Raw genomic sequence first — 17,925 nt, 5'->3', positions numbered from 1 at the left:
TAGAACCCACGAAGATCCTGAGATGAATGGCCCAAATGGAATCACTTCTTCAAATCCAAGTCATCTCCAGTAAGAACTTTTAAGAGTTCAATGTTGCTCTGCTTCAGAAATTCTCCAGGAACAATCATATCTGCTATGACCACATGGAGTTGAAAAGATGGTCAGTTAAAATCAGAAACAAGTACACAACTCTGTGGGACAGATATAAGCATTGGGACACACCACATTAATATTAGAGATCAAAATCGAACAAGAGAGCACAGAATCATGCCACTTTAAGCCCTGGAAATCAACGTCAGATACTTTGACTAGGAATGAGATGAGAATAGTCCACACACTTTTACCTGCCAAAGTTTATCTTCCCCTTCCTTATAAACAAATAGACAAAAGGACTTGATGCCTTAGGAATGAAAAATTCATTTGTTAATTCCAGGGCTCCCTAAATATAACCATGTGATATAGAAGAAAGGCCAAAATTAGGTTGAAAGCTTTACACCAAGTGCCCAACCATTCACATCTTGGGCACTAAGAAATAAGAAAGTTACCCCAAGCCTTAAGCAGCTTGGGACTGTAAAGGGTTCTACTGGGTTGGGTTGGCGAGAAGGTTCATTTGGTCTTTTTTGCAAGATGGCTCTAGTAGCACTTAGTTGTCTTTAACTTCATTTGAAACAATTTTGTCAGACTGTATGTGACAGCGGTCATATCAGCATGCACTTTAAAAAAAGACATCAAAATTGGTGAATTTTTGTGTAGCCATTTTAATATTGAAGATAGAAGAAAAAAGCAACATTTTTGTCATATTATGCTTTATTACTTCAAGAAAAGTAAAAATGCAACTGAAATGCAAAAAGATTTGTGCAGCGTATGGATAAAGTGCTGTGACTGAGCGAACGTGTCAAAAGCGGTTTGCGAAGTTTCGTGCTGGAGATTTCTCGCTGGAAGATGCTCCACGGTCGGGTAGACCAGATGAAGTTGATAGCAATCAAATTGAGACATTAACTGAGAACAATCAACGCTATACCATGTAGGAGACAGCCGACATACTCAAAATATCCAAATCAAGCGTTGAAAATCATTTGCACCAGCTTGGTGATGTTAATCGCTTTGACGTTTGGGTTCCACGTAAGTTAAGCGAAAAAACACCTTCTTGACTGTATTTCCACATGCGATTCTCTACTTAAATGTAATGAAAACATTCCATTTTTAAAACAAATTGTGACGAGCAATGAAAAGTGGATACCGTACAATACTGTGGAATGGAAGAGATCGTGGGGCAAGCAAAATGAACCACCACCAACCACACCAAAGGCCGGTCTTCAACCGAAGAAGGTGATGTTGTATGTATGGTGGCATTGGAAGGGAGTCCTCTATTACGAGATCCTTCTGGAAAACCAAACGGTTAATTCCAACAAGTACTGATCCCGATTAGACCAACTGAAAGCTGCGCTTGACGAAAAGCGTCCAGAATCAGTCCACAGAAAACGCATAATCTTCCGTCAGGGTAACGCAAGGCTGCTTGTTTCTTTGATGACCAGGCGAAAACTGCCAAAGCTTGGCTGCGAAGTTCTGATCCATCTGCCGTATTCAGCAGACATTGCACCTTTGGATTTCCATTTATTTAGGTCTATTACAAAATTCTCTTAATGGAAAAAATTTCAATTCCCTGGAAGACTATAAAAGCACCTGGAACAGTCCTTTGCTCAAAAAGATAGAAAGTTTTGGGAAGATGGAATCATGAAGTTGCCTGAAAAACGGCAGAAGGTAGTGGAACAAATGCGTGAATACGTTGTTCAATAAAGTTCTTGGTGAAAATGAAAAACGTCTTTTATTTTTACTTAAAAACTGAAGGCACTTTTTCGCCAACCCAATACTTAGTCAAAATGGGCAAGACTAGCTCATTTGAACCAAAATACAACCTGTTGTTGCTGTTGTGAGCTGGGCAGCTCCCAGAGGACAGGACCAATGAACCAGGAGAAAAGAATGACTGTAAACAAGGTTAAGAAAACTGAAGGTCAGCAACCTGGGGAACTCAGCACTTTGTGGGAAGCTTTAGGTGGGAGTTGCACTCAGTTTGGTTGGTTGATGAAGAAACCAACTGGTTGCGTTTCACTTAAGAAAAGGGTTCTCAATTAAACGGACCTTTCCTGATGAGTAGGGGACTCAGCAGATTCAAAACAAAACAAAATAAAAAAACAGGTATAGGAGTCTAACTCACGGCTTAGTGATGAAGTTCTGTCTCAGGGTCTCAAGCCTAAAGGATATGGCCAAGGGATCATTCTGGGAAAGTCTGACATGGCAGTAATACTGAATTTTCAGACACATGAACATGGAATGTCTGTCCATTTATTTAGGTCTTCTTTTATTTCCTTAGGCAACGCTTTATAGTTTTTAGTGTAAAAATGTTGCAAATTCCATGTCAGTTTTATCTCTAAGATTTTTGAAGATATTTTAAGAATATATAAGATATTTTAATAAAACTTATAAATTTAATAAGTTGCAGATTACTCTTTCCTAGTATACAGAGATAGAACAGATTTTTGTATGCTCATCTTGTATCCTGTGACACTGCTAAACACATAAATTTTAGCAGCTTTTTAAAGATAATATCACATTTTCTGCAATCACGTAACCCTAAGGAAAATACATTTTTACATCTTCTCTTACAATCTAGATGCTTTTTATTTCTTTTTCTTATTGCAGCGGCTAGTAACTCCATTATTGGGATCTGTTGTTGAGCTTCTTGCATTGATGAGTTTGTAGTTTTCATCAAATGTAAAAATTTTTCAGTATTATTTATTCAAATACTTTTCCACCCCTGCCTCCTTTGGGATTCCAGTTATACATATATTAGGCCATTTGACGTTGTCCTGTAATTCACTAATGGTCTTTTCATCGTGTTTGATTTCTTTTTCTTCCTATCTGCCTTTCATTTTGAAGAGTTATATTGCTGTATTTTAAAGTTTACTAATATTTTCTTCTGCATGTCTAATCTGCTGCCAGTCCTATCCAATGTGTTTTTCATCTCAGACATTATAGGTCTCATCTGATCACACGGAGTACAGTTATGACGTTTCAACGCACTTCTCTGCTAACTCTAACATCTGTGTCAGCTTTGGTTTGGTTTCAGTTGATTGATTTTTCTCATTTTGGGTCACGCTTTCCTTCTTTACATGCCTGATAATCTCTGATTGGATTCTAGACATTGTAAATTTTGGTGCTGGATATTTCTGTATTCCTATAAATATTCCTGAGCTTCCTTCTCCAGTGCCGCAAAGATACCTGGAAATGGTCTGATCCTTTCTGGTCTTGCTTTTAAGATTTCTTAGGCAGGACCAGAGCTGTTTTCGGTCCGGGGTTAGTAACCCCCACTACAGACCCAGGACACTTCTGTGTACCCTTATCCAATAACCCCATGGATTACAAAGTTTTTCAGTCTGGCTGCTGAGAAGAGGCACTGAACCCCACGCTGTGTGAACCTGGGGAACTACTGCCTCCACTTTTTGGGTCCCTGGCCCCTGGCCTTGGGCAGTCTCTTTACATGAACATGCTGGTGAATAATCTGCTAAATACTAGACAAAGAACCTCTGAGGACTCCAGAGCTCACTCTCTACACAGCTCTCTCCTCTCCAGTACTCTGCCTTGATCTCTCTGAACTTTCAGCTCCCTTCACCGCAGGGATCCCTCCAGGTTTCACCTGTGTTCTCCCTCTCTGTGCCACAGCCTGGAAATTCTCTCAGGGCAGTAAGCTGAGCAATCACAGGGCTCACCTTGCTGGTTTTCCATCTCTCAGCCACTACACCTTCGGTTGCCTGATGTCCAGTATCTTGAAAACAATTATTCCATATACTTTGTCCAGTGTTACGGTTGTTTAGATTACCTATCTAGAACTCTCCTTCAACTCTCTCAGTGAGGTTTTCTACTTTTCTTCGTGTTCTACTCATTTCTTATAAAGGTTATTCCCAGGTATTTAATAAATTTTACTGATATTGTAGAATTTTCGTCCTTTTATAGGACATAAGACAAAGTAAAATTTCCCTTCACCATTCCTATTTTTTACTGAAATAAAAAGATAAATATCCATCAAATGTCTACTGTTTACACTGTAACAGAAATTGAACCAAGGCAGATCATGTAAGGAGACTATAAGATTTTCTGCAGTTTAGGGTATCCAATTATTCCTCCTGCTGGAACGAGTATTGTGCCTACCACTAGAAATTTGGGGCATATATATATTTTGAATATAATTACAAAATATTTTTTATCCCAAAGTAGAAAAAATAATTTACAGTAACTATTTGCTGGGGGAAAAAAATGGATACAAATCTGCCTATGACACTTAAGCAACTTTGTTTAATTACTGAACTACTCTCATTTTCTCAGTGTAGCCACCTGTCCTAAACATGGATATAAGCATCAATATGAATAATATAACATTTGAAACTTACTAAAATTCATTGTGTAGTTTATAACACAAGCAACAAAGAAAATGTTATTTTTTGTCAAAGACGGAAAAGCTGAATTTATATTAAATATTTGCTTTTTTTAGGGTTAGCACTTTCAAAACTGACACCAAAGGGTGGACTTAGGAAACAGCTACCGTTTTTACAGAGTATGTTTTCCAATTTGAGACTTACAGCAAGCAGCCTCCTGAAGGTTAACATATGACAGCTGAAGGTGATTATTGGAAGGAAGCAGATGAAAGAGTAATTTGAAAAAATAGCGTAAGATCTTTAGACAGGTTTTATATCTTGAAAAAAATGATGACAAAATACAATGGATCCTTAATAACCCATCTCAGTGTCTGAAGCCTTCAGTGAACAGAATATAATTTATCACGTCTAACCTAAACCGTTCTTGCTTCAGAATAACCAATATCTTCTTAACGAGTTTCTGGTGAAATGGCAGTGAAGCATCTACCCTGTTTTAATGGTGCATATGAACCACCTTCTCAATCCTGCTTCAATCAAGCAACAATGCTTTGTCTTCTTGAGGATTATCCAGGGTGTGTCAGGTTAACAGGCAAATTAGCTGATGCAAAGAGCAAGGCAAAAAAGAGCTCAATCTCCTCGCATATTTTTTTTTTTTTTTTTTTGCGGTACGCAGGCCTCTCACTGTTGTGGCCTCTTCTGTTGCGGAGCACAGGCTCCGGACGCGCAGGCTCAGCGGCCATGGCTCATGGGCCCAGCCGCTCCGTGGCATGTGGGATCTTCCCAGACCGGGACACGAACCCGTGTCGCCTGCACCGGCGGGCGGACTCTCGACCACTGCGCCACCAGGGAAGCCCTCCTCGCATATTTTTAAGTTGACACCAAAATTGTTCTATCATATAGAAGTTTAAATAGTTGCATATATAATAATGGCATAGTATATGTTTTAAAATAAAACGGTCACACACTGTTTTAAATGTATCCAATGGAAGTTAATATAATGATTTTGATATACACACTTTCTATTTCTTAAAAATGAACTAACAGAGGGCTTCCCTGGTGGCGCAGTGGTTGAGAGTCCGCCTGCTGATGCAGGGGACACGGGTTCGTGCCCCGGTCCGGGAAGATCCCACATGCCGCGGAGTGGCTGGGCCCGTGAGCCATGGCCGCTGAGCCTGCGCGTCCGGAGCCTGTGCTCCGCAACGGGAAAGAGGCCCGTGTACTGCAAAAAAAAAAAAAAAAAGAACTGACAGAGCTTTCATACTGTTTCTTTTTACTCTTTGAACTTGAGTATTAAATCCATTTATCCCACAGAATTTTATTCTAATGTAACATTTTTCTATGCCTGAAAGGTATTATTTATTACTCAACATACTTCTCTGAAATAAAAATATACAAATAAATGGTAATTTTAAAAGAATTTCCTTTTGTCAAAATAGTCTAAGCACTTAAAAAAAATTTCATCTGGATTACCTGTGGATTGTAATTATTATTACCACACAGCTAATGAAAACATCAATGTATTACAAATTTTGAAAAATAATTATTAAACATTAAAAACTTAGAAGGAGATATGTCTCTTGAAAGTGGCTGTTTATTCAATTACTTCACATTTTATTGAATGGAAAGTTATTCACTATTAGAATGAACAGAACTGGATAGAAATTGACTACAAAAAGAAAAGAAGGCATTGGCCACATATTTGCATACAGTTAATTTAGATCTAATGAGTACACGAAGACATAAACAAGTAGAGAAGAGGCTGATGCATACCAGCAAGCAAAACACACTGAAGTAATAAAAATGAATATGGATTTAGAATATCAAATGGTATCTTTTTGCAAAAGTTAACGAAAGTGTCTTCCGAATGAATGAGAAAATAGAAAGCACAAACTTTCCTATAGTGCGTGGTCCTTCTACATCAGGAGAGCACATTGATCTGATGAAAATAAACAGAACTTTTCACCCCCTCCTCGTTGAGATCTATCACTGAAGCCTCCCCGAGCTCTTTTCACTTCTGGGTAGGTGAAACGAAGACAAGTGTGTTTCAGGGAAGAGTATTTCTCAAAGGGCTTTTTATTTCTAACACATCTTGAAAATTCTAATTCTATTATGTGGAAGTGTGTGTACACCACAGCGCGTTCCACTAAGTCTGCAGCCTGGATAAAACAAGGTGCCTCTTGCCTGCGGTAACTCTTGCAGATGTTTCTCTGCTTTGTTCTCATAAACGTTCCTTGAGGCACAATATATACTTTGATGATGGCTGGAGAAGGGAAAAGGGAAGGTTGTTCACAAAAAAATGGTACAGTTCTTGCTAACCACCTATACATCTGAATTAAGAAAACCCCAAGATTGGTCAAAAGATCCCATTTCTAGTGTCATACTCTGCCCTTAAAAGTAGTACGTATAGAGTGAAGGCAAGGAGCTCTTCTATGGGATGTTTAAAAGAGGCTTCTTCAAGCCCAATATTTTAAACTGTGCTTGTCTTGCACCCTGAAGGTGTAGTTTCACAGAAGACTCACTGGGAAAGGCGTGTCCTTCTTTTGAGAAGTGGAAGAGATAACACAAAGCAGGTATGAAAAGAGAACTGGCAGGTGCCAACACAGAAGCATGTTCTCAGGTAGCTCAATTTCAGAAAACATGCATGTGGAAACTGAAGATCTAGAAAACTGTTCCTTTGCCACTATCCATGGCATATACCCCAGTTTTAAGACCACTGTTATAGATCACCCACATCACTACTTCTTTTTATGAGGAAAAACAATATGGATTCTTTTGAAATCCCACTTCCTTCTTCCTGGGGCATACAAAACATGGTATCATTTAATTTTTATGAGAATCCTCTAAGATGGGTTTTATTATACCCATTTTACAGAGGGGAAAAGTAAGATCAAACTGGTTAGATAACTTCTCCAAAGTCAAACAGATAATAAGTTGAATAGAAGTATCTGAACTCAAGTCATCTGACATCAAAGCCCACTGCTCATAATGGTTCTCATTTCTAAGCTCCCTTTTTTTTTTTTTGCTTTCTAATTCCCCTTCTAACAAACCAAGCCCCATGTCATATTATGATAAAATAGAATTTAATAGAACGTATTAACTGATTGCTGGTGGGCCAGAAAATATGTTGTTCTACACACTAGAGCCTTTTAATGCTCACACCACCACAAATGAGGTTTGATCACCCCCATTTTGCAGATACTGAAAGTGGGGCTAACAGGCTTCTTGCCCGAGGTCATACCGCTAACACTAATTGTTGCTGAGCTGAGATTCAAACCTAGGTCTGTTTGATTTCAACAAGCTCTTAACTATTATGATAAAGTGTTCTCACAACAGCAGATCCTCTGACAGTACAGGCCTAATGATGAAAGAGGAGGACACAAACTCCTCTGTCTAAACAGGGCAGGTGGATAACGGGACTGGGCAAAGCAAGTAGGGCACAAGGTGGGGACCAGAGAGTGCTGAGAACTGGGTATCCATGCCTGTACCCCAGGACAGCACTGCCAGCGCCAGCTTCTGTGTGGGGCTGCAAACCCAGGAAGCCATGCCTGCTGACTGTTCAAGAGGGACTGAAAAGCAGATTTTTATGTGAAATCTTACAAGTGTTAAATTCTGGCAATCAATTAAGAAATATCTACTGTGCATATATCCACATATATTTTTAAACTGATTTTTAAAATACCCACACCATGTTCCAGGTAGGTTGAATGTGGTTCATGGACCACCATATTATAACTTCTGAGGTAAAGAGTGCATGGTGGGCTGTGCCCCATGTTGAGAAGATCATTACTCTATATAAAATATCTCTAGAGACTTCCCTGGAGGTCCAGTGGTTAAGACTTTGCCCTTCCACTGCAGGGGGCATGGGTTGGATCCCTGGTTGTGGAACTAAGATCCCACATGCCACACAGCCAAAAATAAATCAAGAGTGAAGATTATGTTTAAATGAATAAATAAATAAACAAAAATATCTCTAGACAGCCAATTCTCTTTCTTATTTCATTTAAATAAGAGCATGGTACTGCTGATTTCTGCTGATTTGGGGGCCTCTGGGACTGGTTTAGGCAGTTGCTAATTCTCCATCCCACTCAGAACTGGAGCATCCAGCATAATCCTCACATAGAACAGGGGGTAAAAAGATACAAAACTAGAAAAACATCAAGCACTGCAAGGAGGTAAGGCTGGGAAGCTGATCCTGATGCCTCCTGGGTGAAGCTGCACCTCAGATATAACCTGATCTCCAGTTTCCCCCATCTCCGTCCTCTGTAGCCAGTTCCCAATACCTAGCACATGGCAGGTGTTCAATAAATATTCATTTTTCCTGCTCAGTGTAGATGCTGTACTCATGCCCACCCTCCCATAGTTCCATTTTTTCCCACCCCAACTCTGAAAGTTAGCCAGGAAGGTATTTGTTGACTAATCAGAGCTCCAGCAGCTATGACCTAAAGGTATCTGTTTAAGCATTTACGCTCCTCAGACAGGAACAATACTGGTGGGTGGGAGAGCTGCCACAAGAAATCAAATCTACCAGGCTAAAGCTGCTACTTGCATTCCTCTGTAGCTATAGCTTCTTTGGTCTGGTGATTTCACTACCGGGCTTACTTTCACAAATATAACGACAGACTTCCTAAGTGTGCATACAACCTGTATCAGAATAGTAAATCACATTCTGATTATACGTTCAAATCTATGCCTTTAATCCTTAATGCATTACAAATTAAATCCAATATTTCCCCCAGCTTGCGCTATTATGGCCAATAGGCAAATATTCTAGACACATCAACCTGAGATAGAATCTTATTTTCAAGCAATCAATTACTTATATTCGCTGGTGTAGGTGGTGAGCTCACTGTCGTTGTGCATCCACTTGAATTCCAAGGGCCAGCTCCCTTCAGCAAGGCAGGTGAGAACGAGACGGTTCCCTTCCAGGTGAATCTGCGGAAGGCCCGGCTCTGTTTTAAAATACGGCACAACGTCATCTGAAATATTAAAGGAAAAAGAGAAAGAAAGGAAAAAAACTGAATGAGGTACACATGAAAATGTCATTCATCCAATTAATCAATCACTTGTTTAAACAGACCTAATTTTAAAAAGCAGAAATGATGGCTATTTGGCCCAATTAAGTAGCAAATTATCCTTGACCCCCTAGAAACCTGCAATATCCTAGACAATATTTCAAAAGGCTGAATGCTCTATGACGGCACCATGTGAAAGCACCTGACAAGTTCATCTGAGTTATTTCCACTTGTGATTAATACTTACTTATGGCATACTGGGCAATCTCTGCTGATGCAAGCCTTGGCTTTAACTAGGCATTATATTCTCAAAGTAACAATCAAGGGTATATACCTTGGCTCTAAAAGAAAAATATAACCTTCACTTAGTTATAAAAAAAAAAAGGTAACTAGGATAAGCAAGATTAACACATATACAATGACGTGAATCACAATCCAGCTTTGATCTCACACACACACTGTCTCTTTCGGTGACATCCAGGGGGCTATCACACTGGAAACCCATGTGTATTCATAGAGTGGAACAGCCTGCAGCAACAGGAACGAACCAACTATTGCTCACACAACACACAACACCACGGATGGAGACGTATGTGTAGTGAGAGAAGCCAGACAGGAAAAAATTATAGCGTATGCTTCCATGCAAAAGTTCAGAAAAGTTCAAAACCAGGCGAAACTAGTCTGTGGTGTTAGAGGTCAGTCAGAGTGAGCGTTGTTACCTCTGGGGGATGGGGATGGTGGCGGGTGTGTAACAGGGCAGCTCGTGGAGAGCACATCAAGATCCATTTCTCAACATGGTTACACGGGGCCATTCACTTTGTGAAAATTCATAGAAAATCATCCTGTATCTGACTTGTGCAATTTTTGTATGATGCTTCCTTAATTTTTAAAAAGTGTATGAACATAGGAGACTTATTTGCAGTTCTAGCTCTATCATTTGTCTAATAAAATCCCCAGGGCACACCCGCATAATCCGGTGTGTCTATCCTTCAGGCCTCCTACCCTCTCGACTCAGGAATGAACATTCCAGCACACTCTGCTTTGCACTCTTAAGCCAGGCTAAGCCCTTTCTCCCTGGGGGTGGGGGTGGGGGGGGCTTGCCTGTGTTCCTCCCCCACCCCGGGGTGCTCCTCCCCAGCTCCCTGCAAAAAGCTGATGCATTCCCATCCTTCAGGTTCACCAAGCTCCTCCCACCAACACGCCCTAACAAACCGTGACTTATACCCAGTGGATTCCCATGCACGATCTCAAACACTTCTGAATTTCTAAACCAATGCCAGGAACAAAGTAGATACTGAATAAATATTCGTTCGATGAATAAATACAATAATAACAAAATTAACAGTAATAGCTAGTGTTCACTGAGTATCTACCATGCCGGAAACTGTTCCAAGTGCTTTATATGTATTACTTGATTTAATTTTCACGAAAGCCCTACAAAATAGACGCCATTATTATACCCATTTTACAAATGGGTAAAGAGAGGCATAGGGAAACTAACTTGTTCAAGGCCACCGAGACAGTATGTGGTACAATCATGATTTAAACCCCAGATAATCTGTTCCAGAATCCAGATATCCTATATATTATGACTCTAAATGTCACAGGTTTCTCAATAGAGAAATGTTCTTCTCAAGAATCCCTATCTTAATGGGACTTCCCTGGTGGTCCAGTGGTTAAGACTTCACGCTCCCAATGCAGGGGGGCCCGGGTTTGATCCCAAGTCAGGGAACTAGACCCCGCATGTGGCAACGAAGATCCTGTGTGTCGCAACTAAGACCCAGCACAGAATGAATGAATGAATGAATCAATAAAAGAATCCTTATCTTAACTTCAAATTTTTGATAAATTTGTAGAATTATTAAACTGGACTTTTAAATTACTGTATTTTTCAAATTAATCATCAAATAGCATATTAACAGCGCCAAAATTGAGACTGTTTTTACATTAAATTGTACGTATAGCTGGTTTCTTCTGTACTGAATATATAGAATTTTAACACAGAGTTTATTTTGCCATTGTGCTGACCACTGTATTCCATAATTGGTACATTGGTAATACAATGTTACCCGTCTCTTACTAGTATTTATCCAAATAAATAAATGTTAACTTGTATCTGTGAGTGGAGTAAAAGCCTGTAATAAGGAGATTTAACCACCTCAATGAGATGCCGGGCAGGAGCTGAGAGCTAAAAGATCAGTAGTTGTCGATACTCCAACAATACCACGTGCAAAGGCCCTGTGGTGGTAGCAAACATGGCGAGTAACCGTGGAAAGCACAAAAGACTGAAACACCAGCCGTTCTGTAGGTTCAGAGAGAATGACTGGAAGCAGGGCCTCGCAGGCAAGGCAAACACAAGTCTTCTTTCCACATCACCCCTGTGTGATTTTCAGTGGTGCCCACTTCACATTCAAAAGCGTTCTTCTCATGTGAATGATAAACTATATGACCACCCTAGTTCTAGGCCTTGGTCAAAAGTACTGTCAGTATAATTACGATGATGACTAGCTATTATTATAAAAGGACAGCAGAAAGGCTTTGAAGGGGCCATGTAGTTAAACGTTCATTTTGGCTGCAACATGGAGAAGGAATTAAAAGGGGCCAGAGTAGTGGGAATAGACCAGTTAGGAGGTCACTGCAGTAACCCAAGGAAATGCTCTGAAAGGTGACAGTGGGTTGGGTCAAGGTAAGAGCAGTGACTGTGGTGGTGGAGACAAAGAGACACGGATGGCTCTAAGACAAGATCTAGGGGGTAAAAAAGGCTTAATGATGGACTGAATATGGGCGTAAAGGACTGAGAGGTTCAAGAAGGATTCTTAGATCTCTGACATGCACAACTTTCCGTTCAAGAAACACATCTTGATTCTGTAATCAGCATGGGGAATACAACAAGAATAAGACAGAGTTTCTGTCCCTTTAGAGGTTATAGTCTAAATCCGGCACAGGAATAGAAACGGTAAAGTGTCAGGCGCTGTGACCCTAACCCTAACGCAAAGGCAGGAAGTAGTCACCCCCGTCCTACCCCAAAAGTTCCACCTGCTTCTGTCGCACATCACCTACTCTAAGTTACAATTCAAGTGAATTCTTAGGTTTTGATTGTCAACTGTGTGTCCAATTTCCCTTTTTGCTATGTGCTGAAATCACGCACTCTCATGACCCAACCAGTCTAAGAAAGCTGAACTGTGATGGATATGGCTTTGATACCTTGGGATTGACTGAGCTACTGGCTTTATTAATGCCCTGCCATTCGTACTATATTCAACAACAGAAAAAGAAATGCCTTCATATGGTTCCAGTGTGCTACAAGAGTGAGTCATTAAAAAAACAGATATTTTTGAAAGAAAAAGGCTTCAAGATAGATGCTTAAGAATTTGAATTTGGTTTTACAGTTGACAGAGCATCACTGATTTAATACATGATGGTTCTGAATGTAAATAATACCATAATAATTCAATTTTTCCTAGAATTCATCGTTTACTAAACATGCCTACACCGTGTACAAATTATGCTGGGTATTGTGATCTAGCAGGAAAAAATATTTTCAAAAAAGAGAGGTTTCATAGGGCTGGCGAGCAAATACCTTGCGACAGTGAAGAATTACGGTTGGCACTGACTCTGACGTTAGTTATAGGGAGGAGAGAGGGTAACTATGGCAGTGTTCTGGAATGCTAAGGGTCTAAGTTAAAATTACTGCCACAAGTGTTTTAACATAGATTAGCCGACGTGCAGAATAACACAGTTAGCTCTCTGAGCCCAGAAATATTTACCACTGAAATATACAGAGTAGATCATGAAATTAAGAGGGCCTAAAGGTAACAAAACATAAAAGCTCTGGGAAGAGAAAGAGAAACAGAAGGAGGAGTATTCAGGTCTGCACAGACCCCTACAAAAGCATGTGATCTTTATATATCTTAAATGGAACAGAAAAGAGTTTGAAAAGATCCATAAAGACAAAAATGATTGAGGTACCTCTGAGATAAGATTATGAGACTCTGACCTGGGGACAAGTCAGTGGTCCACCTGATGCTCTTTGAGGTGTATGTGTGTGTGTTTTCCCCAAATAATAACTAATAGGAAAAATGAGCAGACATTAAGTATGCTTCTGTATTCTTACAATGAACATTCATGGAACCCTGAATGAATTACTAAGAAAAACTGTGAAATTTCCATTTTCACATACAATTAAATAGAACATAAATCATTATGAAAGAAAGAGTCTCGTCTGTCTGGATAATACAGATTTAAGGTCCATCCAAAGGAGAGGAATGGACTTGGTGTTCTCTCAAGACAACATCATAATTTTATGATGTATAAGTCACTTCCCTAAATGGATTTCTAAGGTTTTCAGATATAGCGTAAATGTATTTAACTTTACCTGTCCAATATGAAGAGAGTCCTCTGCTCATCCAGAAAGGAACCATGACCCATTTGCCACAATAAAAGTCATTTCCATGGGGAAGCCAGAGGATAAGACACTCTGAAGCAGAACCACGCCCTGGGGTTCCAGGCTTTCCTACCATGAGGAAGAGTGGCCTTGCCATGGGCTTTAATTATCTGCTCCCAGTGGAATATGGAGGATTTATTACCAGATACTCCTTCATGGCAGAATGGATAGGAATCACCTAGTCGGTGCCAGGAAAGTCAAACTTCAAGCGATTCTTACGATGCTGCCCATGAGAGAACTTCAGCCACGACCGTCAATAATTGTAATCTGTTCCGTAACTTCCCCTCTTCTCCCCCATTTTAAAGTGATAACGAGTAAAGAAATAATAATAATCACTTCCACTTAGTAGAGGAATCAACCTACCACAAACAAGGGGGGGTCTAAAGCAGAGCAGCCCCACATGTTCTGGTGACAATAAACTTTATTAAGCAATCATCATCAGTGCCGTCAGCCAGGTGAGAGTCCAGCGGGAAGGGTTGGGAGTCACAGCACGTGGGGACCGCTCAGCTGGAGCAGGGCCCTGTACTACTGAACTCTGCTTTCTTGACGGCTGAATTTCCCAGGGCAACTAATCTTTTGGTTTGAACCACTCATCTTCCCTTCAAAGCTTCTTTCATATCAAATTCAAACATTTTCATGCCCCAAGCTTATGAATTTACCACCAGCAGAAAGTTTTATTTTTCAAACCCCAGTGCAAAACAAAAGCACAGGGCATAATGCATCATCTGTGAACAGCTATTCTGAAAAATATGGGTAGAAGACTCCTTTTGGGTAAATACAGTCATTCAAATTTCAGCTGCCGGCAGGTCATAATGCACACCCATCGAAGCCAGGAATTTAATCTCACAGTACGTTGTGCTTTTTTCATAATAGTAGTATTAATCTTTTTAAAACAACTGTTGTGCATTGTAAATGCATTTCTGAGGTAAAATTTAAATATATGATTAGATACGTTCTCTTATAGTTAAAAATGCAAATATGGAAAGGTCTCACTACAATGCAGAAGGAGGAGGATCCTAGAAGATAACAGTCTCAGGACAAAGTCCTCTACATGCTTTAGGACAGGCTGTTTCAACCTGCACTTCCTGTGAGCACCTAATGTAAACCCTTCGGTGGTTAAGCTGAAATGAAGAAGGAAAGGAGGAGACAAAGGAGGAAGAGGAAGAGACGGTGGCTCTATCATCCCCGCTAATTCTCAAGCTTCATTCTTCTAGCTTATCAGAAATATTTGTAAAAATTTTCCAGTGATAGACTTTCAAATATAGTAGCATGTACCATCACATTCTGGGGCTAAAAAAGTCAGCCAACTTCTCTGTATGTCACTTTATATACTTCTACTACTGCCTTGTAAAATGAATGAGAATCAGCCATCTCAGGGCAAAAGGTGGCTACAATTGAACAAACGTATACAGATCTGACTTCAAACATCAGAACCTCTCACGACGACCACGAAGCACAGGGACAGGGCGCTCTCCAGTTCTCACTCTCTCGTAAGCACTTCCGACGGGGCAGGACTGGAGGCTGGGCTGTAAGCCAGGCTTCCGCTCTGCGCTGCAGCATCTCCGACCGACAAGCAGCCAGGCCCTCACCCCTTCCCAGCTGGCGGAGCTTCGCACAGAAGAGGGGACACAAGACTGAGGCCCACAGTGGCTCCCGCACCACATCACCAAGGCTCATCATCATCCCTCAGGCACTTGCTGAGGGTCTCCTGGCTGCTCTGGGGATACAGCTCGTCCCTGTCCTGAGGGGTCACAGCCCAGGGAGCAAGAGGCTAGTCAACGAGCCGAGGGCAATACAGGAGGTGAGAGCACAGAGGCAGGAGGCCATTGCCCGAGAGGGCCCTTGATGAGGTTCAGGACCGAAGACCTCCCAAGCTGAGGGTCCGCATATCAGCCAGGACAGGAGCGGAAGGGGCGCCAGTGCCCAGAGCAAGCTGACAGCCTCGGGCTTCACAGGGGCCGAGGCCCCAAGGCCGTACGGAGCCGTGAGGGCTCAGGTACATCTCCGTGCTGCTGCAGCTACGCAGTGGCTTCCAAAGGTTTCTGAAGGCTTGTTAAGGAACTGTCTCATCCCTTATGACAAATGAGAATCTTTTTAGATCAATGCACTCCTCCATCCCAACTAAGAAGGAAACTTCTATGAGTCATCTGTTTGTTTGTGCCTGGGCCCAGCTGTGAAAGGTGAGCAGGGCTGCAGGACCGTCCTCGCAGGCCTGGAGAGGCCTCTGAGGATGAGGAAGGGCCTGGTGGAGTGGCAGCGACTACTAAGCCTGCTTAGGGACGGAGTTCGGGAAGCCAGGGGACAGGACACCTGAGTACCCTATACGAGGAAGGAAAAGACTTACCGTTCATCCCTCTTGCAAGTGTCTGTCCCCCTGTCCTCTGGGGGGCACCGTCATCAGAGGCAGAAAGAAGATCAAACCATGCACCGCATATCCCTAGATCTCACGGTGAAGTCATCATTTTCTATTCAAAAGTGCATCTAGAAAGTGTGGCAACGTAGCCGGTCTGCAGTGTTCTCTTGGTATTTGGTCTGTGTGTGTGGAAAGAGGAAAGCTGGAGGGGTCCCTAAGATTCCCACTAAACAGCACTGTGAACAGCTCGCCAATGCATCCAGTCAGGGGCAAGTCAAACTGATTATCTCTGTTTTCTCTAAAATCGATGTGAATTAACAGCATATTTAAGGGAACTCATGGGGTAAAACTACCCTTCCAATATTTTCCGCTAAGAAACCATTCAAGCTTTCAGGGAGATTAATCTACAGTGAAGCTGATGGTAGAAACATAAATGGTTGTTATTTATGTACTGGTTTGATCCTGCACTGTGCTAGTCTATTTCGGCCTATAAATTAATAATCAGAGTCAGTGGAATAAAAGCAATTCCCCTCTTTCTCCAAACTGCAATAAGCTTGCAGTTCTCTAATATTTTATTTCAAAGTACAATCACACTGAATCGTCATTTCTATGGCTTGCCGTTAAAAAGTATGACCGACCAAAATAAGGAGAAGAGTTAACAGAAGTAACCAACATTTTTCTTGACTGTGGTACGGTATTTCTCTCAAAGATTCTTTCAAATAATCCTGAAACTCCAACTCAGGTTACATAAAAGGCCAAAAGGTAAAAGAAAAGAAACGCAGATGAGATTTATCTTTCCCTGATGAACGCAGACTGCCGAGTTTCTGTCACATGTGTACTGACATAAAAACTGGGATTCATCTGACAAGTACAGGTTTCTGGTAACTGCCTCTACTGCCGAGCTGAATGAAGAAGCATTTTCAGAACTCTAATGGAAAACTGATGAACTCATAAAAGTGCCAACAAAAGATCAAGATGAAAAAAGTAATTACATGGGACTGACATGATTATAATTTTTGTGACTTTCTGTTGGAATAAAAAAAAAATCCCACAAGGACTCAGAGGCAAAAAATATACAAATCAATTTTCACTTCAGAGTAAAGGAGCTGTTACCGTGGAGGATTCCTGGACTGAATGTCAATATTATGACACAGTGTGAGTGTGTGTTTGGTAACTGCAGTCATTGTTGCTTTTGTTGTGGCCATCCGTTTACAATGCCTGGTGTCAGTTTATTCATCTCTTGTAAAAATAAAATACACTGTGTGTGAGTTGTGAAAAAAAAGAAACAACACAAAACTGGAACTCAAAAGATACCTAAATGATGAAGGTTTAATTTTAGACCAGGAAAATTACATGGGAAAAGAACTTCTTAAGAATATCTAAATTCAAATAGACAAGGCCTATTGATTTCAGCAAAGTCACGAACCATAAAGGTTTCTCAAAGAGAAGTACTCGTACATCACAGCAGCTTAGAGCAAGGGCTCAGGAGCCAGACTGCCCAGGCTCAAACCCCGGCTCTACCCTGACCAGCGCTGTGAGCTTGGGTAACTCAACCTCCTACACCTGAGTTTCCTACAAAATAATGAAATTATCTCAAAAAGTTTCATTAAAACAAATGCACTGTTAAGATAATGAATATGAAAGCCACAAAGTGGGAGAAAATATTCTGGTTACATGTATCTTGAA

The 17,925-nt window shown here is 40.9% G+C and overlaps 1 protein-coding gene across 1 annotated transcript in view; it reads right to left on the bottom strand.

The window, feature by feature from the left end:
• SDK1 (sidekick cell adhesion molecule 1) overlaps window positions 1-15,566 on the bottom strand; it is a 539,765-nt gene extending 524,199 nt beyond the window's left edge. The window contains exons 1-2 of the mRNA XM_065892294.1: window positions 15,371-15,566; window positions 9,247-9,406 (exon numbers count right to left, since the gene is read on the bottom strand). Coding sequence (XP_065748366.1) covers window positions 9,247-9,406; window positions 15,371-15,566 — 356 coding nt within the window. The remainder of the gene's footprint in view (window positions 1-9,246; window positions 9,407-15,370) is intronic.
• Between the last annotated feature and the right edge of the window lie 2,359 nt (window positions 15,567-17,925).

The sequence above is a fragment of the Phocoena phocoena genome, chromosome 15 (genome assembly GCF_963924675.1).
Source record: "Phocoena phocoena chromosome 15, mPhoPho1.1, whole genome shotgun sequence".
Taxonomy (NCBI): Eukaryota; Metazoa; Chordata; class Mammalia; order Artiodactyla; family Phocoenidae; genus Phocoena; species Phocoena phocoena.
The sequence above is the reverse complement of the archived record's forward strand: the minus strand, read 5'-3'. Positions and strand labels throughout refer to the sequence as shown.